Below are 26842 nucleotides of genomic sequence, written 5' to 3'. Positions count from 1 at the left end.
TGTGCAGGTCACTCCTTATGATTTTCTTTCCTAAAAGCATTTTCCCCCATCAGATACTCTTATTTCCTCCTTTTTGAACTTCAAAAGTACTAAGAACATTGGAAATGGTAGTGCACAGGATAAAAGGTATTTTATGGTTTCCATGCTATGAGTTCCTTTTGCACACAGACTTGTATATGATTAGAACCTGGCATTCCAAATAAACACAAAATGGGAAATACTTTGAATAACTGCAAACTATTTAACTATTTAGTACTTTCCATGAGAACATTTCTAAGTGCTTTGCGTGTATAATTCATTTTGTTCTTTAAAGCAGCTCTGTGCAACAGGTACTAATATTCTGCTAATAACAGGTAAGGAAACTGATTCACAGAGAGGATAAGTTCTTGCTCCAGGTTACACTGCCACTGAAGACAGAGATAGAATTCTAATGCAGGCAGTCTACAGAGCCTGTGCTCTTTTTAAAAAAAGTATAACAAAGTTTGTGTCAACATCAAAAACTTAACAAAGGTGGTCCCTTACTTTATAGGTGAGAAAAATTGATATTCATAATGTTTAGTTATATGCAAAGGTCACATAGTTATTAAGTGGCAGGGGAAAAAATGACACAGCTGAGATAAACCTCAGTCTGTCTGATACTGTGCTCTTTTCCTGTATTGTAAATCAGTCATTTTAAATATTATTAGGAATAATGATAGTTATCCTTAATATTATTAATAATAATAATTTATTCTCCTGCCTTAATAAATGAGTTTATCTTTGTAGCCAAATTGTAAGTGGGTAAGAGCCCAGGGACCCTGTGGTACTGGCCTCCTTCGTAAATATCAACCACAGCTTTACACCGAGTGGTCAGTAAATGTAAGCAAAAGTAACCGAAAATGGAAGCAGACCTCAGATCAGCAAGCTGTCTTTATTGAGCAGCAGTGGAACATTTTCAGGGGAGAAAATGGCAACTGGTTACAAGAGGGGTCTGTTTTTAATAGGTGTTAATGAGACTTAATCATAGCAGAATGTTTAGTGTGACTTAATCATTAGAGACTTGGGACATGCTGGCTGGGCAGTCAGGAAACTAGTTGTGCAGGTTAAAAATCTAACTCAGGGATACAGTTATAAAAGCCTGAAACTCATTGTTACTGGGATGAAAATCCAGAGCCCAGAGCCCATTTGTTTTCCTTCCCCTCCAGAACTCAGTGTTACTGGGAAAGGATGACAGACCAGAGCCCAGAACCTAATGTTTACCTTCTCTCTCCCAGAACCCATTGTCCTCCCTCCTCCCTGGGGGGGTCTTCCCTTTTTCTTGAGGGATGTTATTTTCTATATCCTTCAGTAAATAAAAGTTGTTTCCATGTATTAGTTTTGCTAGAGGCATTTCAGAGCGTTTTACATATGGCAAACAAAATCTTATTAGGTCAGAATTGAATTATTTGCAGGTTACATTCATTTACTAAAAGTAAATGGGGATGCTGGGGTTGTGGCTCAGTGGTAGAGCACTTGCCTAGCACAGGCAAGGCCCTGGGTTTGATCCTCAGCACCACATAAAAATAAATAAATTAATTAAAGATATTATAACCAACTACAATTAAATATATATGTGTATAGATAGATAGATAGATGGAATGGTTCTGAAATCCATGGGACACAAAAACTAAATCGAAGACATAAGACCAGTCTTATTTGCTTGGCAAATTTCTTCATTTGTTTAGCAAAATTTGGTAGAATTTTTGATAGATAATATTGCCCATTATCTTTATATTCTTATATTAAAATCACTGAAAAACAGATCCTGGTGGGTACTCTCGACAGAACACGCACGCACCCTGGGTCATGCATTATCCAGTTTTTGTGGTTTTAATTCCATTGATTGGTCACTGGAGTTTAAATTTGTTATTTTGCAAATACTACTTCCTTATTAATGACTGTTCTGTGGTTTTATTCTTGGTTATTGTGGATAATTTGTCGAACCTTTATTATCTGTTTTCCTTCTTGTCTTGCTCTTTGTCAACTAGTGTTCTTCTTAACTCTTGAATTCTTTCTGACTTTAAGTGAATCTCATATGAATTCAATTAATGAAGCAAAGTCTGTTGAGATGTAGTGGGTGTGTGGTTCTCACAAAATCACCAAGCTGGAGTACCACTGGGCTTTGGGAGCCACTGGAACTGGTTTTTTTTAACACTTTCCATCTCTGGCCTGATTCTCTCTTGCTTTAGGCTGCCGTGGGAATAATGACCAGCACAGCTCTGCATTTTATAGTAGTAGCTGCCAGAAAGAACTAGACCTCACCTTCCCTCTGATTCAGGCACCCCAGTATCCCAGGAAGAGGTCTAGCCATCCTGAATTGATCTGGAGTTGTTGCATTTGCCCATCTGGGGTCTGCTTTGGGACAGGGCTCAGAAATCCTCACTGTGCCTGGGACTAATTTTGGCTGACCAGTGTGTGATTATTAGAATCACGTCTGCTAGCTGATTATTAGTTCAGATTGGCTGCCCTGAAGAAGCCCTGAATCTATCTTTGTCATCGGTAGTTATGTCTCTTGGCCTACTGAATTTCCAGCCTGAGGGGACATCTGCAGTCTACTCAGCATATTTGCAAATAAAAGATAGCTGATAAGTCCTGAGCTCCTTCTGCAGGAAAACTCAAGTCACCTGTTTGACCACCTGCCCTGTGCTGCTGTAGGTGACCCATTTGGATGTCTTTTTCCGTTAAGAAACATTACTGTTTATGAGAGAACAGTACTTCACATAGAATGACAAATGTCACTTGGCTTTAAAGAATGGGGCAGTTATCTTACATATGTGTTCATCTAGTTACTGATGGAAAATTTCCCAAATGATACTTTACATTTGTACCACAAGTTTTAAAGACATAAAGTCAGATGCTGAAGGTCACTGTCATCTTACATGTTACAAAGTATTTCTTTTAATATTTTTAGTTCTAGAGGGATACTTTATTTTTTTAAGATAGTGTTATTTCTGTTTGTTTATTTTTTTATGTGGTTCTGAGGATCAAACCCAGTGCCTCACACATTCTAGGCAAGAGCTCCACCACTGAGCCACAACCCCGGCTCTTTATTTATTTATTTTTATGTTGTGCTGAGGATCAAACACTGTGCCTCATACGTGCTAGGCAAGCACTCCACCACTGAGCTATAATCCTAGCCCCCACCTGGTTTCTTAATATTAGGTATTGGGGATTGAACCCAGTGGTGTTTTACCCCTGAGCAGCATCCCTGGTCCATTAGTTTTTTTTTTAATTTTTAAGAGAAGTTCTTCCTAAGTGTCTCAGGCTGTTACTGGGAAAGGATGACAGACCTGGCTTTGAATTTGCGATCCTCTTGTCTCAGCCTCCAGAGGGTAGCTAGGATTACATGTGTGCACCACTATTCCTGGCCAAATAATTGCATCTTAAAAATCAGATTGCATGATTTTTCTGGAATTGTGAGAGTTTCTCATTTGTAAGATGTCAGATCTTCAGGCAAAAATGTTTGTTTGTAAAATGATGGTACTTTATAACTGTAGAAGAGATGTCTTTATCTCTCTTGGATTGTGCTATCATTTCAGTTAAATTAAGAAACATTTACTTCTCACTCACTATTTGCAAGACAGCATTGTATGCACTCTTTGAGATTGTTAGAGGTAAGGAAGATATAGCTTGTACCCAAGTCCTCAGGAACAGCATGGCAGAGTCACATCATGAATGTCAGCTACTTGCTTCACCTGTAAATACTCCACACACAGCACAAGTGCAGAGGAGCCATGTCTGAATTCTGCTTAGTGAGCTTGTGCCCCACGAGTGTGAGGTGGGGTGAGAAACAACCTTTCCTGCAGGCTTGTTAGGTTCCTGCTTGACTCTTGGAGCATGAGTGTTCTTGGGTTTCAAGATGCCCATTTCCCATACAGTGAGACTGCTAAATGTAAGCTAGCAGTTATCTCTAGTGCTCAACAGGAGAAAAATTAGTTTTATGGTGAAGAGAAAAGTCCACTTTTTTGGACGTCTGGGACCACATGTCCATCTCCAGTAACCTATGGGATTTTTCAGGAGTAAAATTGGCCATAGGAGATTTTTGTTTCATACCATGTTTAGAATTTAGACCCTCACAGAAGATGAGATTCCACGGAAATAGAGAGGTAAATAAGGTGCATTCTGTTTCAGCCTAGAAGGGAGTATTTAATCCTAACTGGTGTATTTGGGGGAAAGTGTCAGGGAGGATATGGCATTTGAGCAGAGCTTTGAGGGAAGGGTAGGTTTAATAGTGGAAAGAATAGATTTCCAGAAGAGTAAGTCATGTAAGGTGCTATGGTGCTCAGGGAGTAGTGAATGGTCTAACAAGGCTCAAGTACCTGGGCTGTCTTATGAGATAGTAAGAGGAGACACACTAAACTGAGGTCTGGATCAGATCTCTGGGGAGGGACCTGTGAAAGCCACAATAGGTTTTATTCTGCATTGGGAGCCAATAATTTTTTTTTCAGAGAGTGAAATTAGTAGATGTATCATCTTCAGGATGATCAGGATGGGATCATGAAGTTTCAAAATAGGTCCTTATAGTCCTTCCTGTCCCTTTTCTCTGGATTATTTTCTAGGAAGCAGTTGAGAGGAGAGGCTCTCTTCCAGAGCATAGATGCATACAGTGATCAGACTCTTCCTTTGTATGGTTACTGACTGTACGTTACCTATGTTAAAAACCAATAATTTAATGTTATAATTATTGTTGGTGAATATTGTCTTTTAAAGAGAGTAGCAAAAATACATTTATAGAGCCTTATATTTACTCACATATTTATCACTTAAAACATCTTAAAAATTTATTACTTTTTAACATAATATAAAATTTACCATTTTAACCATTTTTTAAAGTTTCCGGTTGTGTGGTAACTACATACATTCACCTTGTTGTGCAACAGCCACCACCATGCATCCACAGTTTTTCACCTTCACAAGGTGAAACTCTGCACCCATTCAAAGTCAACTCCTCAAGCTGGGACGTGGCTCAGCGGTAGCGCACTTACCTGGCATGTGTGAGGCACTGGGTTCGATTCGCAGCACCACAAATAATTAAATAAAATAAAGATCTATTAACAACTAAGGAAAAAAAAAAAAAAAACACTTAACTCCTCATTCCCTTTGACCCCTGGCAGCACCACCATTCCACTTTCTGTCTCTACATTTGAGTACTTTAGGTACCTCGTATAAGTGGACTTGTACAATATGTGTCCCATTGTGACTGGCTTATTTTGGCTTAGTGTCTTCAAGGTTCACATGTGGTAGAATTTCCTTCCTCTTGAGGAGTGAATAGTATGCCTTTGTGAGTACATACTGCATTTTGTTTATCCATTCATCTGTTGATTTTGCACTTGGATTTCTTCCACCTTTTGACTATTGTGAATAGTGCTGCTATGAAAATGGATGTACAAATGCCTTTTGGGGCCCTGTTTTCAGTTCTTTGGGGTATATATATTCATAAGCAGAATTATTGGATCATATGGCAATTCTGTGTTTAAGTTTCTGAGGGAATGTCATACTGTTTTCCACTGTACCTGTATGATTTTATATCCCTACCAGCAATGCACAAGGATTCCAGTTTTTCCACATCCTAACTAGCACTTATTATTTTTCTGGATTTTTAAATAGTAACCAACCTAAGGAATGTGAGGTGGTGTTGCAGTGTTGTTTTGATTTGCCTTTCCCTAATGATTAGTGATGTGCTAAATATCTTTTCATGTGCTTATTGACAATTTATATATCTTTGGAGAAATATTGATTTAAGTCCTATGCCCATTTTTTAATTAGGTTGCTTGTTTTTCTATTGTTGAGTTATAGGAGTTCTTTTCTCTGGCTGTTAGTCCCTTATTAGATACATAAGCTGCAAATATTTTCTACCATATTTACTCTTTCTGGTGTTTTTCATTTTTTCCTGTTGATTTGAGTTTCAATCTGGTGTCATTTCCTTTTAGCTTGAAAGATTTTTAAAAATTTCTCTTTAGGTACATCTCTCAGTGCTTGTTTACCTGGGAATGAGTTCATTTCACCTTCATTTTAAAGGATAGTTTTGTTAGATATAAAATTCGTGGATGATTTTTTTTCTGTCAGCTATTTATAGACATCATCTCACTGCCTTCTGAGGTCCCTTGTTTCTGATGAGATTAGTTACTGTTCTATTGTTCTGTGTTGGAGATATATCATCTTTTCTGCTTTGAAGATTTTCTCTGGATTTGACGTATGGCAGTTAGACTCAAAAATGTTTAGATATGGATTTCATTGTCTTTATTCTATGCTGAGGTTCATTGAGCTTCTTGGATTTGTAGAGTAGTATTTTCATATAATTTGAAATGTTGTTGGCTATCATCTATGACAATTTTTTTCTGCCCATTTCCTTTTTCGTGCAACTGCTATCACACACTGGCTAGTGTGCTCGATGTAGTTTCACAGGTCTCTGAAATGCTTTATTATTATTCTTTTTCTCTTTGTTGATCAAATTAAATAATTTCTACTGAACTGTCTTTAGGTTCCTTGGTTCTTTCTTCTGCCAACTCAAATCTGTTGAGCCAACCTAGTCAATTTTTTTTTTATCTTGGTTGTACTCTTTAAACTTCAGAATTTCCATTTGATTCTTTTTTTTTCATAATTTTCGTCTCTTTGTTGAGTCTTATTTGTTGAGTCATGATCATTATTCTTAATTGATTAAACATGGTTTCCTTTACCTCTTTCAACATGTTGTAATAGTCTTTTTGAAACAAACAATCAAAAAAGACTAGACAAGTCTAGTTAGAGACAATTTATGCTGGCTGCTTTTTTCTGAGTATGAGTCGCACTTCTTGTTTCTTTGTGTGTCTTATAAGTTTGCTGAGAATTGGACATTTTGGATATATATGGTAGCAGTTCTAGATTCTAAATTCCTTCCTGTTCAAATCATTGCATTTTTTTTTTTCTTTTTTGGTAATTTGCCTGTGCTGTATCTGTGTGTTGTGTGTCTCTGCCATGGTATATGGCTGCTGATATCTCTGATTTTTGTTGGTTTGTTTTTCTTAATTTTGGCTTCTCTGGGTTCACTGTGTCTGTCTGACTTGGCGGTCAGTGATTGGTCAGAGGTTATACTATATCTAGAGCTGATGGATTTTGTGTGAATTTGGAGACATTGAAATTTCAGGCAGATTTCAAGTATGCCCTTGCTTTTACTTTTTGCCAAGCCATCTCATATCTCCTGTGCATATGCTATATCCTCATGGACAGCTGGAGAAAGGAATGGCTTGGGTCCTGGCCAGTCTCTCCTGCATATACTGCACAGCCTTCCAGGCAACCATGGATGCTTGGAGAACTTATCAAGCATCCATGACTGTCTCGCTTTCTGCTAAATTTCTGGTTAGTTTGGGGGTCTTGCTTGCTATAGCCAGGAGCACAGCAGTAGGCTGTCTGAGCTCCTAGCCTCCCTGCTTGTCTTTGACCCAGGTCACTGTAACCAGCAGTGCTGCAGGGCAGGGTGGTTGTTGTTGAGTGTGTGGTGTTCTCTGAACCCAGTTAGCCTCCTCTGCAGCAGAGCTAGTAGAACCACCATGCTGGCCAAGCTCAAGGTGAAGGATAGCAGCCCTGGGCAGGAATGCCATAGACTCCTGAAAGTTGGTGGTTTTTCATGATTAATTTCTTCTTAATTTATTGTATCCCTTTGGTTGATTTCCAGAGCCCTGATTTTTTTTTTTTTTTTTTTTTTTGGTGTAGTTTTGTCTTTGTTTTTGGTAGGAAGGATTTACCATACTCTTCACTCTGTGGTACTAGTATACTTCTGAATATGGTTTTTAAGAGCTGGCTGTGGTGATGGATGGTCCATAATCCCAGTTACAAGAGGAGGCCGGAGCAGGAAGATTTCACGTTCAAGCCCAGCCTGGGCAATTTCATGAGACCCTCTCAAATAAAAAATAAAAAGGACTCAGTGGCTCAATCCTTGTACCAAAAGTGGGGTGGAGGTGTGGGGGAGGGGTGGAGGGAGATGGTTTTCAAGTCTGCAAGGTGGAGAAAAGGCCACATATTATTACAAGATTGAGGTAGACATTTTGTCTTTTTGTTACTGAAGATTGAGCCCAGAGCTTTGCACATGCTAAGCGCACACTCTACCGATGAGCTATAACCTCACCCCTTATTCTCTTATATGTGAATTTTTTTACTATAAGTAGAGTTTTTAGTTTTACCCATAGCATTGCTAATGAGATATTGTTCAGAACTGTTTTTAAGAAATTTTAACATCTTGATTCTGTTAGTAATGAATTGTTTTTAGGAAGTATTAAATTTAAGCTAATTTTGAAAAAGGATTAGATAGATTTTCTTAAAAGATTGATTATTAGCAAGAAGCCCTTTTATGCTTTTAATCCCTTTTAGCATTTGAGATGTGAATGTTTCAGGGAATTTTACAACCATTCTCCCTTTGAGACATGAATGTTTAGGAGTTTTGTGATCATCTCTCTCTTTTTTTAATTCCTTTATTTCTGATTATAAGCATAGTACATTCTTGATGAAAATGAGGAAAACTGTGGAAGGCACAAAAAGAAAACAAGAGTAATCAGTCTTACTATCCTGCAGCAGCTAACTGTGTAAATGTCTGTATCTATTCTGTCAGACTTTTTTCATGCATATTTTCTGTGTTCATATCATGCACCTATCTTGAAAACTGCTTTAAACAAGAAAAAAAAACTTAGCATGATTTGATAACATTTTCTTTATCATTATATATTCCTGTAGAAATTATTTTTAAATGGTTGCATAAATATCAATAGTATATGTAGATATATATCTTAATTTATTGTTTATTGCTGGAAATTTAGATTTCTTTCTTTTTCAACTGTCATTTCTTCAGACAAAATTACTTAAAAAACACTTGCTGAATTAAACATGAAAATTTCCAGAGCTTTTAATAACATTTCCAAACTGATCTCTCCATTTCTACCCCCATCCTGTTTAGAGTTTTACCAGCAGTTATGACAAAGTACATTTAAACAATTCATCTTCTCAGGGCGGGGTGGCACAGGCCTGTAATCCCAGCAGCTCAGGGGGCTGAGGCAGGAGGATGGAGTTCAAAGCCAGCCTCAGTAATGGTGAGGTGCTAAGCAACTCAGTGAGACCTTGTCTCTAAATAAAATACAAAATAGGGCTGGGGATATGGCTCTGTGGTCGAGTGCACCTGAGTTCAATCTATGATTACCCACTCCCCCCCAAAAATAACAAGTTTGCTAATTTATTAGACTTAAAAATGTTTAGTATTTTAGTTTACTTTTATATCTCATCTTGTTAATCATCATATAACTTTAAATTCAAATCTCATTTGTCATTTACCACCTGACAAATCTTGATTCAGACCCTGATCAGAAGAAATAATAGTGTAAAGAAAATCTGAATTATCAACAAGGGATAATTAAAATAAATCTATTAATATTTAATATATATTAATAATTAATATATCTATCAATAATTAAAATAAATATCTATTCATATTTATATCTATAGATTTCAGTGTGGCTATTTGAAAATTATGTTTTAGATAAATAATCTAATAACAGAGAAAATGTTCACCAAATCTTATAAGTTTAAAGCATTTTTCAAGAGATTGTGTGGTTTAAATTCAAAGAAAATATGCATGAGAAAAGTCTGATGTGTTCTCCTTTAAATAATGGAAGTATGTCTTTTCTTCAGGAAGAAAATCCTATTAGGTTAGATGGATTTATTTCTTTTGACTTTAAATAATGAATAAACCAGACTGAATTGCATTTTCTTTTCAATGTGTTCTATATTGTGAGTCTTTGGAAATTAATATGCTGCCTACTGTCATAATTGGGTAATAATTTAATAGCATCAAAATTCTTACTAGACTTCTAATAATCACATGGAGATGCTTGATGAAAACATATTTCCCTAATACTCATATCTGGTAGTTCTATTTCTCACTTTGAAAGCTAGGAATTTACTAAACTATTAAGCCCATAATCCTGGTTATGTTTCAGTCCAAATTTCCTATCCTAGAACAATCCGGTTAAATGATACTTGTTCTGAAAATTTATTAGTAAATTACAAGAATATCTGTAGTGTTTCTGTTCCTATAATTCTCTCATACATGTATGTTAGGCACCGTTAGTCTCACAAACACTAAATAAATAAAATATTTCAAAAGCCTTAAATGTAATTTTACTATATATTTGAAGGGCAAAATTGTATTTTGGTGAATGTGGCTATATTGTTTACTATCAGCTAATATTTATATGTAATTTAATTAAAGGTTTCAGACCCAACAAAATAAATGCCATGAGATGATCACAGCATTTGAATATTCAGAGTATTTGCACATACTCTTGGAAAACTGTCTGTTGGTATTTAAACCAAAGAATCAGAATTCATTTTTATTTGTCCTTGGCTATTAATTTCTTAAAATGCACAATATTCATCCAATACAATGCTCAGAAATCTTCATTGGACCATTTTCAGCAAGATGCAAATACAATTCCTATTGCAGTACTGTTCCCCAGTACAAATTGATCCATTTGCTCTGTCTGCTGCTTAACCATGTTCTGGAGAATATCATTCTTGAATTCTGATGATTAGTAGAAAATACATAACATAGGCTTTAAAAAATTAATGCTTCTCTGAATATAGTCTCCTCATTTGTTCTTCAGGCTCTTTTTGCTATATTGTTTATCTTACTCTTTATCATTTGTGTATTTTTACTCTAAAACAATGTTTGCTTTACTTTGAAGAGTACTTATAACATACCCAGAAATTAGGTTCCCAGGTTACATGCATCTGTCTTTTCTTGTGGTTAATTTTCTTACAGCTTTTTATAAAGAGCACTGGGAGTTACAGAGCTCTGTTTCATTGTGAAAGGAAGTGAAGGTCCTTATGTCCTTTCCTCTTATAATCCCCAAAGCTTTTCATGATATTTGAACATTGGAATCATGCTCTTAGAAATGTCCCATATTGCTGGAATTCTTTCTGTGAACCTGTTGAATGCTTTGTTCTCTTCATGTGCCATGCTGTAAATAAATTTGTTATTTAAAGGAGTGGTTGATGTTTTATAGCCTGAATGCATACGTGTAGAGCATGTGATAGGAAGAAAACATATTGGGAAGAGAGCCAGTGATGGAGTAGACATGCTAAGTAACCAGTTTTAAACCTGTTGGAATAAAAATTTACTTAACAAATATCTATGACTTTTGTTTTTCCTTTGGAGACCTCTTTTTAAAAACAAAATTTGAAATGTTTTGGCTTATTTAGCTTTAATAATAGGAAAATAGCACACGATAAGCAAAATCTTACTTGTTTGAAGCTTTCTATTGCACTCATTATGTATTTTTTAGCAACGCTTATCCCAATAGTGTTCCGAATGTGACAGTTTATTTGTGAGTTGTCAGTGATTCTTGATTATGCAGTCACTTAAAAGAGGAGTGGTATATATGTAGAGGAAATTGTCTTTGGAAACATATAATCTTAAAAGGGAATCAGCCAATTTTGTAGTTTCATTATGAATACGTCTCCTGTTAAATGGCATGAAAAATCATAGTTTTGAGATTGTGGCAGTATAGTAAAATACTTGACGTATTTAACATGTTAGGACACAATAGAATATGATATAGAGGAAATTACAAGAAAAAAGTTTTGAGGAATTTTTTTAGAATTATAATTCTGTATCTGAGGTGATTTAGGATCTACCTGAGTATGAATGTTTAAAACAGAGTTTTATAGGGAAACAGAAGGTGGTTTGTGGATGGCTGATTCTTAAAGTGCCATTGGTAACTTGGGGGGAAAAGGCAGAATATTATAGATTCAGAGGAAAATATTTCTATCATCTCATCCAGACAGGGTCATAAAGGTAAATGCTAAAATCTTTGGCTAAAATCTTTATAGTAAAAGTCTGCTGACATAAACATAGGTGATCTGGGAATTCACCATTCACTTAGGTACTATTTAATGAAAAGATGCCAAAATTTCTGCAGGATAGCTAAAGAATACATTTATATTGCTCTTTTTGTAGTTAAAATGTAGTCAGTAACGGTGGATTTTTAAGAAGTTAATATTTTCATGCAGGAAGTAGTAAAATATTATTATAAATTAAGTAACTAGATATTAAAATTGGAGAGACAGTTTTAAGAAAATTTTAATAATTCTGGTCAGAACTTATAGGACAGCCTTATTCTATATTTATAGGTTAAGATTTTTTTTTAACCTTTTTAAAAATTAAAATTTTTTAATTTTAATTTTTATTTTTTATGGGATTGAATCAAGGGCCTTACACATGCTAGGCAAACACTCTACCACCAAGCTAGGCCTCCAGCCCTTTCCCATTTTTATGTAAATTGTGAAGGTGATTTCAGTCTTCCTTCTAAGCCTGTGGTAGGGGGTGGGTAGAGAGACACCTTGGGTGAGGGCCATCAGCTGGTTTAGTATGCTGGGTTTCTTACCTGGTATAGTCATGGTAAGAGTGCATTTCCCCATTTCCTCTCAGTTGGGAATGGGGATGTCACATAGCCAGTGAAATGTGATATATATTCCTTCTTGGCAGAAGAGGCACAAATCACTTCCAGGCAGAAATGTTCGGAGCCAAGGAGCAGTTTGTCACTGCCTTAGGGATTGGTGGCATTCCAGACTGTGGAGGCTCTGTCAACCTGCAGCCCTCATTAAAGACCACATGGAACAAAGTACCACTGTCCTAAGATGGACATACCATGTGAGCAAGAAATAGACTTACTTGGTTTAGAGTCACTGAGATTTGAGGACGGCCTGTTCCTGTTGTCAAGCCAGTCTAACCTGATGTGCAGTTTCTGTATGTCCAAGAGTAAGGAAAGGACATCTCTCACCAAATAAATAATAATAATTTCTTCCACCATTTTGTTAACATTTACTGTGTGCCATTTATTACCGTTCTTTGTGCTAAGAATACAGTGGGGAACAAAAGGCTTTCTCCTTTTCTCAGTGAACTTCTTCCCTTTGTTCCTTAGCTATTTAGGAGTCTCCCTCACTGGGAAGCCTCCTTCTCTCCTCCATTCCTCTAGTGACTCCTTTCTCCTCGCAGGTACCTCCATTATGACACTGATGCTATCATGATGGTTCTATTTCCATCTCACTTTCTCGGCTAAAACATGTTTTACATATGGTATACATTTATAACATTTAAGGTAACATGTAATGTACAAGAAGAGAATTTGTTTATGAAATCCCATCCAATCTCTTATTTGATCATTTACATATTTATGTAACATTCCTTTATTCTTTGTGTTCTTCCCATATTAAAAAAAAAAAAAGCACAACATTTTTTTTTTTTTTAAAGAACAAATAAATTTTCCTGTGAAGACTTCTGCTTGAATGTGATTTAAGATCAAAATGTAAACTTCCATGTTTGGGGCATTTTCTCTAAATGTCCCTATTGTGTGAATTCAAGTTTAAGATCATTGCGAATGGGTGAGACTAGATTTATATCAAATTACCTGGGCCGAAATATGAATGAACAGGGGAGAGGAAGCCTGCTGGCCTCATGGTGCCCCCTCCTTCACTAGCTGTAACTACTGTGTTTTTATACCAGAGTTCCTTGGTCTTTTTTGAATTATCACTCTCCCTCACTCTTTTTAGACATTATTTCTACTAATTGTCCCAATAAAATTTTACCACCACAGATAGACTGCATATCTATGTATTTAATGTGTATTTGTACTTTATACCAAAAAAAAGTGAGTTACATTTTTTTTTGCCCCCTAAGAACCATTTTCTTTGGTGAGATGTATGCCTTAAACTCTTGTTTATAAAAGGTAATTTTTTCCTTTGTGTAGGAGGGTATTTCCACTTTAATAAGTTAAGTTTAACTATATTGAGTCTGTTGTTCACACACCTGTGCTTTTATAATCACTTTATTTTAAGCTGATTATTATTTAAATAAGTATGCTAAAGTCCTAGTGTATTGAAAGCACTGGAGAAGTCACTTTTATATATTGGTATAGAATTCAGTTTGGGGCTAGATAGAAGACCTCTAAACTTTGTGTAAAGTCTTTATAAATTTGTCTTTTATTCTTTTAATAAATATTTATGGAGGGTATGCTGTGTGTAAAGAATGTGTCAGAGTTGAAGACCCAGGGGCTTATAGAGTTTAGTCTGGTTCCTTTTTTCTTTGCTAGCTAGATTGCCACTAGGATTATATATACTTGAGGAGTGCAAAGTTACTTTGACTGCACTGCTTTTCAACCATTAGCAACAAAATGAAGCATGTTCTTAGTGGAAAACTCTGGGAGTTGGCATAACCCTTTGTCTACCACACTATTTATATATAGTGCATGAAAAGATTGAGGGCCAAGTCCCACAAGATGCAAAGTCAATATAGTTCTTACTTTCCTGTCTGTTCTGCAATCTGTGACAGTTGGCTATACCAGTACATATTACTCTGTCTGCAATGTGGGAATCTGCTTAAATTTTTGGACTATTCTAAAAAACCAGTATCTGAATACACATATGCACGGCATAACAGTAAAACTTTGATATAGAGTTTACTTAAAGAATAGGGCTCTGTCTCTTACTACTATTTAATTGCTAAAGAATGAAATATATAGTTTCAAACTAAATTTCAGATTGCCTAGAAGATACAGGGCAAAAACATTTCAGAAAGAATACAGGGCAGAACAAGTTATCTGAACACTTTAGTTTGACCAGACATCCAGACATAGAGCCTGTCATTCATTTTATCTGTTGCACAAATATTTACAGAACTCCTAACCTCTGTGCTGGGCCCTTTTTGAAAACACAGAAGACCCTCAGTTTCACTCATCCTCTCAGTCCCCATTTCATGAACAAAAAGTGTAGGGTATTTTAACAAAGAGCAACTTGTCACTCATTCATTCATTCATGCATGCATGCATGCATGCATGCTTTCATTCCATGTGTCTGAGAGTCTGTATACAGATACATTATTGTGAGACATTAAAAAGAGATATCATCTCTGTCCTCAAGAATTTTCTTGTTTGTTCATTGGTCAGCCATTCATTCAAATGTGCATTGAGCCAGGCAATGTGCCATGTCAGTGCTAGGGGAATAAGAGATAAACAAGGGCATACTGTAAGTCCCTGAAGGGCTGCAAGTCCCAGCCTGGAGAGGCAAACACATTGTAACATGTTGGAAGAGTGCAATATGGTAAGTGATAATAATGAGCTCTACTCACTGTGTTGGGTGAATGCAAAGGAGGAGCACAGAAGTGGAGTTTCATAAATTAACTTTGTGTAAGTGAGAGGTCAAGATGTGACTCTTTCATTTCCCTCAATGCTAGGGATTGAGCCCTAGGACTTCATGTATGCTAGGCAAGTGTTCTACTGTGCTACATCCCCGGCCCAAGATACACTCTTGATCTGACTTTTTAGTTGGAACTGGAGATGAGAGATGGTTTGGAAAGGAGAATGTAGGGAAATGGTTCCAATTAGAGGAAAACAGTTTTGACTATAAGGAGTTATAAGGCTCTCTGGCAACTTAGTACAACTCTAAGTGCTTTATGTTGATTTGGCTATAGGAGGTGAATTCCAATCTAGGAAAATAATTGCAACATATAAAGGCCTAGAATTAAGTCCTTATAGTACTGGAACAATAAATGGTTTAATAAAACAATCCAGACACAAACATACATACTCTGTGATAAAGTAGGTATCACAAATTAGAGGGTTATTATGTAACACACAACAGTGGGACAGCTAGTAAACTATTTGGAAAATAATAGATTCCTACTGTATATGATTTTTAGTCAGAACTTAGTGGCTAGAAGTTTAGAAATTAGAGAATTAGGATCTTTCTGTGAATTAAAATTTCAGATCAATACTAATGGGTCAGAGAATATATATAAAATGTCACCTTGTTGAATGTGTTGGTCATGTGAACTGGGCCACCTTCATGGGCCTCATACTCATCAGGCTCTGCATTTGGCTTAATTCTCTGCTGTTATTGTCCTCTGGAAAGTCGTAAGTTTTTGAACATGGGCCCATATTTTCTGTTTGCACTGGGCCCTACAAATTCTGTAGCAGTCCTGCCTGTGAAGTTGGTCATGCATGGGGACAGAAAGTTACAGAGCCACACTTTAGACGTAGATTTCCTCGTGCCCTCTGTAGAGTTGTGGCTAGCCCAGTTACAGTTCCTGGCCACAGTAGCAGGACCATCTGTATTGTGTGTGTGACGCCTTAGGCTGTTCAGCCTTATACCATTAGTCATTCAATTTATTTGACAAACCCTCTAACTCCCTATTTCCTTCTCATCAAGCAATCTTTTAATTGTGACTTGGCTGCTTCTTTGATTTTCCTGCAGAGAGAGAATTGGCTGGTCATGCTGACTCCATACTTCATCCTGGAAGTTAGTTATTAAATTGGCATTCTGGTTACATGCATCAGTGAGGGTCTTTCCTGTGAGCCCGCTCCTGAGAGACAGGTCTGCTTCTGCTGGATTTCTGAGATATCAGGCTGAAGTCCAGGCATTGTTCTGGTCAATTCACCAGAGCATTCAAGTGTACAACAGGGGTTGAGAGCAAGGGTTTTGGAGTCTTGAGTCAGGCAATCTTGGATCAGAAATGGGTCTTGTTACTTATCTTTATTTTTTTTATGTTTATGTGGTGCTGAGGATCGAACCCAGTGCCTCACGCATGCCAGGCGAGCGCGCTACCACTTAAGCCATATCCCCAGCCCCAGGTCTTGTTACTTATAAAGTTGTGTGACCTTGGCCTCTGTATGCTGTAGTCGTTCTTCTGTCAAATGATGACATTATCATCGACTATAGGGTTGTGAGATTGAGTAAGATAATATACATTAGGTCAGGGTTTCTGCCTCAGTGCTATTGACATTTGGGGTCAGATAATGCTTTTTTGGGGGGTGGAGGAGTATGGACTGTACAGTGTGTGCATGGTAAGATATTTAGTAGCATCCCTGACTTCAATGCCAGAAGATTCACCCCTCCACAGGTGTAACAATCAAAATGTTTCCAGACATTATTACTAGATGTCCTCTGTGGAGGGAAAAATTGAACCTGGCTGAGAACCACTGTTCGTAGCCAGGTACATGGAGAAAAGAGAGCCAAAGACAGATTTTATAGTAATAATGGTGATGATGCTACTGACTGATGATAACACTCCTGATACCATACTGAGGTCCCTGGGAAGATATTTGTCAGCCTTTCACCTATCCTTTGTTCCTCAGTTTCTATATTCATGATAGAATAAATACCCTGTGGACCAAAGAATAAATGTAAAAAGACGTAGTTTCAAACAAAAATCTAAAGAAAAAGCAAGTAGCAGATCTTCAGGTTTGCAAATAAGAAAATGGTGTCCAATCTCAAAAGAAGGAGGTACTCCTATAATATTTAATGTTGGGTTTAAGTCATACTGGGGCATTTTATTCCTCAATAGATGTCACTATGTTAAAAACATACATGCATGATCTATAAAAACATTGTAAAACTCATTAAAAAGCAAATTGGATAAAACAATTCATATAACAGTTAACATTGGATTAAGAAACTAGTTAATTTGAAAAGGAAACCAAATATTCCCCCATGGACAAAGACAAAGGAGGAAATATGGTCAGCCTATAAACACTAGGTAATTGTTCAGATTTAATATTTTTTTTAAAGAGGAGCCATTTTTTTTTAAGAGAGAGAGAGAATTTTTTAATATTTATTTTTCAGGTTTTGGTGGGCACAACATCTTTATTTTTATTTTATGTGGTGCTGAGGATCGAACCCAGTGCCCCGCGCATGCCAGACGAGTCAGATTTAATAATTTTGAAAAACTTAAATCCTTTTTTTTAAATTGGTGAAGATTATAAACAGTAACATCTAATTTTGTGGTAGAGTTCAAGAAGCCTTTTTACACATTCTTTGTAGGATAATGGGTGGGTCCAACCCCCCTGGAAGAAATATGATGATAAATATGCCCTAAAGTTTATCATGCCTTTTAGCCCCCCAAAATAGCACTTGGGAGTAACGTCTACAGCATAATCTGAAATGTAGACAAATATTTATGTATGAAGATGTTTATTGCAAAGTTGTTTTAATAAAAGCCAGCTAAATGTTCCACATTAGGGAAGTAGTTAATTATAGCAGTTGATAAATAATCTTCAGTCCTTAAAAACAATATTTACTGCCTCTGATGACATGTGAAATTCTTATAGTGTTAAATGAAAAAGCAGGTTTTAAAATTGCATATGCACTATAAACAATAAAGATGAAGGGAATATGCAAAGTATTAGTAATATTGTTCTTGAAAGGTTAGAATATGGATAATTTATGAAAGTTGTTCAGCAATATGATTAAATTGATAAAATTTCACAGCAGACTTGGACTTTTTTTGAGTGTGTCCTTTAAGGTAACTTTTTAGGTTTTAAGCATTTCTTTGCCTTGGGAATGAAGACAAAAGGATTTAGGCTTTGAATGAAAGAAAGCTAAAGCACTTGTCAATGTCTTAAAATACAGCATTATATTCTAAGAATTTCCTTGTAAATTATGTTATAAAATCAGTTTTAGAGGGTAGACTACTTGCCCTGGAATTAATTTTTTTTACAACATGGTACTTTTTGTATATTAGTTTTTTAAAGATGTATTTATTGTAGTATGTTTTTTAATGAACAAATCTTTAAAAAGTCTGTTTTTATATTTATAGTATGTGCAGAAGCCTATAATCCTGATGAAGAAGAAGATGATGCAGAGTCCAGGGTATGTAATTTACTGAATGAATTAATTTTCGATTGATATTCATATAAAGAGTAATAGAAAAGATGCCAGTGGGCATACAGGTTAACAGGAGACATAATGGAATTATTTTGATTATTACATTTTCAAGTCTTACCTCTGATAGCCTACTTCTGTTTCAAATTCTTTAGAATTATTTTTATCCAAAAAATATGTCTCTTTGGATAAAAGGAAAGATGAACATATTGCTCACTGTATTTCTGGTTTTACTTCTTTTGCAAAATACATCCTGGTGATGAAAAATGTTTTCAGCTGTCTTTCTCATAGTGATAATGTTATTTTTCTTAGAAAGTGCTTCTAGTAAAGAAAAATGCTGGGGAAGACCTGCTGTTCCTATTAGTGATAACAATAGAAGCTTACTCTGAAACAAGTCACAGTAAAATTACATAGGAGGTGTCAGTACAGCAGTTACCATTAAAAAAAAAAAAAAAATCTATGTGTTGATTATTTGCCCAGCAAATGATTTCTTGGAGGCCCTAATGTTTTTGTAAGAACTTGTCCAGTGTGGTTTGACGCAGTTTTTAAGCTGTGTCCTTTAACTTGGTTCTTCTTTTATTTATTCAGTCAAAAGTAAACTAAATAAGAGATTACTGTGCCTGGAAATGAAAAGTAATAATTTTTTTTGAGTACATGCTTTGTAAACATCCCCCTTTTCTCTTTAACCTTAAAAGGTATAAATAAGAACCTATTTATGTAGCTCTGAAAACTACTTCAATTAGATTGAGTTTTAATAAATAAAATCAGATGGTAGGTCCCTAGTCATTACATCATGAAGCTCCCTGAAATACACATGAAATCCAGTGGTAGAAAGATCAGGAGACTTGTGACACAGAAGATCTTGAAGTCTCATTTCACTCCTGATCCTATGAAGATTCCCAGCGCTAAGTATTATTTCTCACTACCAGAACTTCAGTTATTCTGATGAAGTCCTCAAATCCCAGCCTGGGAATCCAGATATTTTTGCTAATCTGTGACATGCTGTTTACCACTCTGTGAAGTCTGAAAAAACCCTACCTTGTGCCTATCACATACCTATCTGTCCAGCAGCATTTGAAGACTGCTCACATTCTTTATATTTGTAAGTAAATGATTATGATAAAATATAATAATAAAGGTAAGTTTGATGAGGCAGTTTAAATTAATAAAACTCTAAATTAAAGAGAATTTAGCCGTACAACTTAAAAACTGTGCATTGTCTCATTGACTCAAAAATTGTGAGATCTTGAGAGGAATTTTAGCTTCCATTGAACCTATGAGAAAAATAAATGTTGGCTAGTTCACTCTAACTAATTGCTAATAGTTTTGATGGGGAGGCTCCCTGTGTTAAAATTTGCTCTGCTAGCTGGGTGCAGTGGCACTTGCCTGTAATCCCAGCAACTGAGGCAGGAGGATCTCAAGTTCAAGGCCAGCCTGGGCAACTAACTTAGTGAATCCCTTTCTCAAAATAAAAAATAAAAAAGTGATGGAGTCGGAGAGTGGATACCTCACTAAAGGAGCCTTTGCTCCTGGGTTCAATTCCCAATAACACACACACACACACACACACACTCACATACACACCCACCCTTGGCTGCATAAAAGAGCCCATTCACACTGAGATGAACACACAAAAAAGAAAATACTGGGGAGAGCTTATTGGACAGTGTGTAGAGATCTTACTCAAGTTCAGAAAGAGTTCAAAGGCCAAGCTGTAACTAGCAGGTAACCCACCTTTGGGATGTTTTCAGCAGCAAGGGTACCAGAACTGAGTGTTGTCATTGAAAAATACCCAGCTTCCAGTCTCTCTTTATTCCTGTATCTCTCTGCTCAAAATTCTAATTTCCCAGAAGTTTCTGGGAGAACCAGTGTTGGCCAGATTGGGGACAGGATTAGGAGGTCAAGTTGGTTACTCAGGAACAACTTCTATAAATAAGGGCAGTCAGTTCCTAGAGAAGTTCCTAGGGGATTCTTTGTGGGTTTGGGCATTCACTCCAAGATTTGTCCACTGTAATACCTTTAAGAATTTTTTTTTTTAAATATTTTTTAAGTTGTCCATGGACCTTTATTTTATTTATTTATATGTGGTGCTGAGAATCAAACCCATGCCTCACACATGCTAGGCAAGCACTCTACCACTAAGCCACTACCCCAGCCCCACATTTGAAATTTTTTGGTAATGTATTAATAATGTGTTAATGATTTTAATAAAGTGCTTTAAGTTCTCAGTTATCCTTAATATTCTCTCCTCTAAACATGTTACTAAAACTTCACCTTTTTGTCATAGAAACTATAAGGCAAACTGCCCTTAGGAATGTACTACACATTTCAACATTAATTAGATCTAGGCAGATATTGGAAAATGTTTGTGAGAAAAATGTACACTGTTTAGAATAATGTTTCATCTGGACATTTTATATTATTTCTCTATGTAATACCAAATTTAAGAGTATGTACATCATAAATCATTAAATCTCTAGTATAAACAGGCATTTATCTTCTGATGTGAATTCAAAGAAAATCTAGATACTGAAAACTTATTTTGGAAAATAACAGATTTCAGTTGGAATACCTTTAATAACTGAAAATTTAAGGATTTTTATATCTAACATGGCTACTGGAAGAGTAGAGCTGATAAATTTAAGAGTGGAGGGTTTCTTTGTTCTGTTACTCCACAGATTTCTTTTGGAGTATATTTTGCATATCTGCCTAGGTGCTAGGTATACAACAGTGAGCAAAATGAATAGGCCCCTGCCCTCTTGGAATTTAGAGTCTAGGGGCAAATGCAGACAAACAAGTAAATTAATGAATAATTACAAACTGTGAAGTGCTAACGGGGCAATAAAACAGTATAAGAATTAAAATCCCCTAATGCAAACAGGGGCCCTGTTTTTCTGGAGTGGTTGAAGGCCTTCTTGAGCTGAGACGAGAAGGATGGATGGGGAAGGATCTGGCCAGAGCTAGTGGTGCATTTTGGCGTGAGCTGACTATTAGGAGGAGTATGAGGTTCCCAGTGAAGGCAGGGGTAGCTGGATGAGTGGCTGAGATAGGGTGGAGAAGGAAGGAATGGGGGTTTACTTCTCAACAATGTGATGGATGGAGTCCATTGAGGTTTAAAGCTGGAGAAAGAGGTGTTCTGAGGATAGTTTTAAAAGATAATTTTCAGCTCTTTGTGGAGAATGGATTAGACAAAAATGAAAATATCTTCTACAGATTTCTCTTGCATAACAAGATACTTAGTGCTCTTTAAAAACACCTGAGTAAGCCTTATTTATTGACTGTGTTGTAATTCTTCTAATTGACAGGCAGCAGAGCCTTAGAGCAGGAGTTGGCAAAATTTTTCTATAGAGGCTTTTTTTTTTTTTTTTTGAACTTTGGGGGTTCTAAGGTCTCTTGCAGCTACTCAACTGTACTGTTATAGCTAGACAACATATAAATGAAAGCATGTCTGTGTTCCATTAAAACCTTATTTATAGACAATTGAATTTGAATTTTACATACTTTCTATGTATTGGAAAATATTCTTTAATTTTTTCCCATATGTATTGGAAAATATTCTTTAATTTTTTCCCCTGTCATTAAAGCAATCCTTCACTCAGAGGCATAGAAAAACAAACTTGCCTGCTGATCCCTGGTTCAGAAATCATTGCTTGCCTGCAACAAGTCCTAGCTCTGCAGCAATGGACCAGGAAATGCTGGAGAGGTCATTTGGGCAAGGTCATTTTCCTGCCTCTGAGTTGGTGCCTGCTTTATGGGGGTCTGTTACTAATAGGAAATGAGTTGGTATTTGTAGGGCCCTTAAAATAGCAGAGTACTTGCATAGCATGTGCAAGGCCTTGAGTTCTGTCCTTAGCAAGCAAGCAAGCAAACAAACAAACAGAAAAGAATAGGTGTTTTGGTTTAGTGAGCCTTCTGCTGGTCAGAAGGAACTTGAAAGTTGATGAGCCACTCTTACAGAGGACATTCTGCTGTCTTTGTCCTCCTGGAATAAAACTTTACTGAGACTGTAATACACCAGCAGTCTTTGGATTCACTTTCTCTTGAACACACACTGCTGTCTTGAATTGGCAGTGCATCATTGCTTTCTCCCTTATGAAAATCCCACATCTAATATATAGCTAAGAATTTATCTGCTTCTAGAAACAATGTTCATCAAGTTTCAAAGGAAAGTGCTTCATCTTAAAAGAGTATTAAACTCAGAAACTGAGTAAAGGCAGTCTCTAAATTTTCATTGTAACATGTTTTCCTTTTGTACTTACCCCTGTTGGCTGGGAACTTTGGAGTCTTTATAGCCAGTCATGAACCTTTACATAATCAACTTGCTAACTTTAGGGAAACACTCTTTTGAAGAATGCTGGAGTGCTGTATTGATGACTATATACCACCCCCTGAGACAAACTGTATTGCTTTTCCTTACTTAGTGGGCTGATAGTTACTAGTCATTTAAAGTAAATCTCAGTGCTAACCTAGAGTGAACCCCTTTTGGCATTCCTGTTAGATTTTAATTTGTTCTCACCACTGTCTTTGTTTTTCTAATTTGGTGTCCTTTTAGATTATACATCCCAAAACTGATGATCAAAGAAATAGATTGCAAGAGGCTTGCAAAGACATCCTGCTTTTTAAGAACCTGGATCCGGTAAGATTAATCTTAATAATAGGAATGAGTTTTTTGTTTGTTTGTTTTCTTTTTTCAGTGCCAGGTTCAAGAATTGTGCAGTGGCTTCAATTTTACCCTCATTTCAAGCTAACATCATATCATCCTGGGATGATGGCAGAGGTGACAGAGGCCCCAGTGTGTATACCTGTGCATGCAGTGGGTTGTGCTGTAGGAGAGGGATACTAAATTTGGGGAGTTATACACTGTCAGAGGAAGGAGTAAGATAGCCTGGGATATATGGGGGGAGACATTCTCTTATCCCTTCATGTTGCTTCTTTACAAATACAACCTTGAGAAATGATCCAGGTAAAGACCGGACAGGTCCTTGCATTCTGAATGCACCCAGCAGGGATGTGCAGGGATACTTAGGACCCATGTTGGAGGGCCTTTCCTAACAGCTAATAATAGTAATTATATTTGAATACTTTATAAAAATATTACTTTTAAAATATAGTATGGAATTTTATTAAAATTTTCAAATGAAAAATTCTGTATTATATTTTTAAATTAACATTTTACTTGGCTGTAAAGTAGGGGGTCTTTTCGTTCTTTGTAAGGATTTTGAAATGTCTAGTCTTTGGTTGGGTATTTCTAAGATACCCACTTAGTATGAGTGATTGTGTACTATTTACGTTTTGCCGTACACTCTCAACCTGGATGTTATGCTTTCTTCATCAGAGATTATGCATATATTCGCTACCTCATCATTTAGGAAATAATTCTTACCATGTTCCATAGTGAAAACTGAGTCACCTTTTGTAATTACCTCTACATTTTGTGTTTTGTTTTCTTTGGTCAAACTTTGCATCTTCTAGGTTTCAGATTGATGCCCTAGAGGAGAAAGCATTAAATCAAGAATTACTCTTTTTTTGAGATGTCTTCTTAAAAAGGACATTTTTTTAAAGATTAAGGTACTGCATCATACCAATTCTTCCATATTAGGTAGTCACAACCCGTGTGACATTTACTCAGTTTCCCCGAGCTAGGGTGGTGAAGTCAGATTAGAAATATTAAAGGTATGAGAAATTTAAGAAATAAGACACAAAAATAAGCCAAACAGCTGGATCCCATGGGGATCAGCTCTAATGGAGACTGGGTCTAACTTCCCCCCAAAGGGAGTCTGTGGGCTTTATTTATGAGTGGGAATACTAGTGGGATTCAATGTAAAGAACTTAAGAATATGGCAGAAACAACTGGCTGGAGCTTAGCAGGTTGGGCCGCCTTCCTCTACCTCTGGGATGGCTGCGTTTGAACCAAAGGCTGTGAGCTAAGGCAGGGTATTAGCATAATCTGGGCATTCTTGAACTGGGGAATTTCACCCAAGAGTTCCCAGAAAAGCAACCTCCCTGCCTTGTGATAGCTCAGACAAACCGATAATTCATACATGGCCTCCTACACTAGGTCATATTTATACCCTGAAATTAAAAAAAAAAAAAAAGTCTCCATTGGTTTCTAATACCTTTTATTCAAGGACATGAATTACATTTTGTGACTTTGAAAATCTGATTTGTAAGGCCTTGTGTTACAAGTTTGTATGTCCTTCTCTGACTCCAGATTATTTTCTCTGAAAGGCCCAACCTAACCATGCAAAAGATCTATCAGTACTTCTGTCCATTTCTTGAGGTGCGAGCTATGTCTTTTCCATCCCCGTCTGTCTCTTTAGGTAGACATATGCTACTCAGAGCTTTCTGAACGCATCAGTTTCTAAAAAAATTTGGAAGTAAAATAGGAATGTTTTGAGTTGTTCTTTCATATTTATCTTGGTGTGCATATTTAATGAATAATATTTTTGATAGATTTATTATTTGTAATAAAATGATGACATTTAAATATTGTTTAACTTAAATCTTGTTAAAAGTTACAGTGAAGGTAGGCATGGTGGTTCATGTCTGTAATCTCAGTGGCTCCAGAGGCTAAGGCAGGAGGATCACAAGTTCAGAGTTAGCCTCAGCAACTTAGCAAGACCTGTTTCTAAATAAAATATTAAAAAGGAGTTGGGGATGTGGCTTAATGGTTAAGTGTCCCTAAGTTCAATTCCTGGTACAAAAAAAAAGTTAACAGTGAAACATTGAGCACTGTTACACTTTCGCATTATGAATTCCGCTGTTCACATACCCTGGTATGTCTTTGTCTACCCAAGTTTGTTGAGTGAGTCCTGTCACCCCACATTCACTTGTACCACCACTGAACTAGCAGTGGTGGTCAGTGCTGAGGAAACAAAGACCTGGTCAACATCCTGAGCTGGTGTTAAAACTAGCCTGTGGATCAGATGTTCTCTAAGACAAGGACCAAACAGGTGTTTGATTATTTGGTTCCAAATGCACCCATTAGAGAGCTCTAAAATCAATCCTTCCTTTACACCTAGGGGTAGGCTCCCATTAAGGGTTCCTTATTTTTTGACTGTGATTTTAAATGGGAAAATTTCAAAGGTCTTTAAAAATAATGCCTGCCAAACTCTCATGTGCCTTTATATCCTCAAGGGAACTTGTTAGAATGAATTCTGATTCAGTAGGTTTAGAGTGGAGCCTGAAGGCCTTCATTTTCCGCAAGCTCCCAGGTAATGTTGACACTTCTGGTCTGCAACATAGTAGCGAGGACTACTCAGCTAGATATGAAAATGTTCAAGTTCAGTATTTTGGTACTGCCATATGTTATTTTGTTTGTAATCGTTGAACTGGAATTTTAATGCTTCAGAAGTGACTAAGCAGGGATATTCTGGTTTCTATACACTAAGTGATAAACAAGCATGAATGAAATAGTTTCTAGCTATACATTCCTGGGATCCTTCCTTTTCTATCGTCTAAGTCAAATTGATTTACTTTGCCATTTCAACTTAAACTCTTAAAGCATTGTGAAATTATGGTTGTATTTTAAACTATTTTTAAAGAATTTTGCTAGTGTAGTCTGGGAAGGAGTATCTTTACTTAATTAAAGTGATTATTTTTATAAACACAGGATTTTTTAAGAGTTCTTTTACTGCTCTGCCAAAGATCTTCTATGTAAATTTTAAAAACTAGTTCATGGGCAGAGGAGGAAGAGACCCCAAAACATGAATTGTTATTATGGAATGTTTTATAGGCAAGAAGCAGACATATTTACATAGTTATTTCCGAAGGATCATTTAAAAAATTTGAGCTTAAATCAGCTTTATTTATTCTCCTACTATCTCAGCTCTTTTTAGAGATGATGCAGGATATAAAAAAAAGTAAACATTTATTTTCCTCAACAAATTACCACCTGGAGTAAGAAATTCAGCCTTCAACATGGCAGATTAAGATTTTAGGTTGATCTCATAATTCAAGCAGCCTCCTAGGTTTTTTATGATACACTTTATTTCTAGTAACACAAATACATTTTTATTGAATTACATATACAGTATATATTCTGCTTGTCATGTAGCTCCTTTCCATTCAATTTCTTGACTTCTCACTGTGTTTCAATACTTGTATAAGCATTGTCAAATGGGGGAGAAAAGATGACAATGACGTTTAG

General features: G+C 36.4%; 1 protein-coding gene across 2 annotated transcripts in view; it reads left to right on the top strand.

The window, feature by feature from the left end:
- Positions 1–26842, top strand: part of Prkar2b (protein kinase cAMP-dependent type II regulatory subunit beta) — a 94055-nt gene that overhangs the window by 38522 nt on the left and 28691 nt on the right. For both annotated transcript variants that reach the window (XM_046422377.2, XM_046422378.1), the window contains exons 3-4: positions 18629–18681; positions 23246–23329. In XM_046422377.2, the coding sequence (XP_046278333.1) occupies positions 18629–18681; positions 23246–23329 (137 nt within the window). The remainder of the gene's footprint in view (positions 1–18628; positions 18682–23245; positions 23330–26842) is intronic.

This window comes from Marmota monax, unplaced genomic scaffold (genome assembly GCF_021218885.2).
Source record: "Marmota monax isolate L192 unplaced genomic scaffold, Marmota_monax_Labrador192_F-V1.1 WCK01_AAM20220418_F8-fsc00027, whole genome shotgun sequence".
In the NCBI taxonomy this organism is placed as follows: Eukaryota; Metazoa; Chordata; class Mammalia; order Rodentia; family Sciuridae; genus Marmota; species Marmota monax.
Note: the sequence above shows the minus strand (reverse complement) of the source record. Positions and strands in the feature narration are given on the sequence as shown.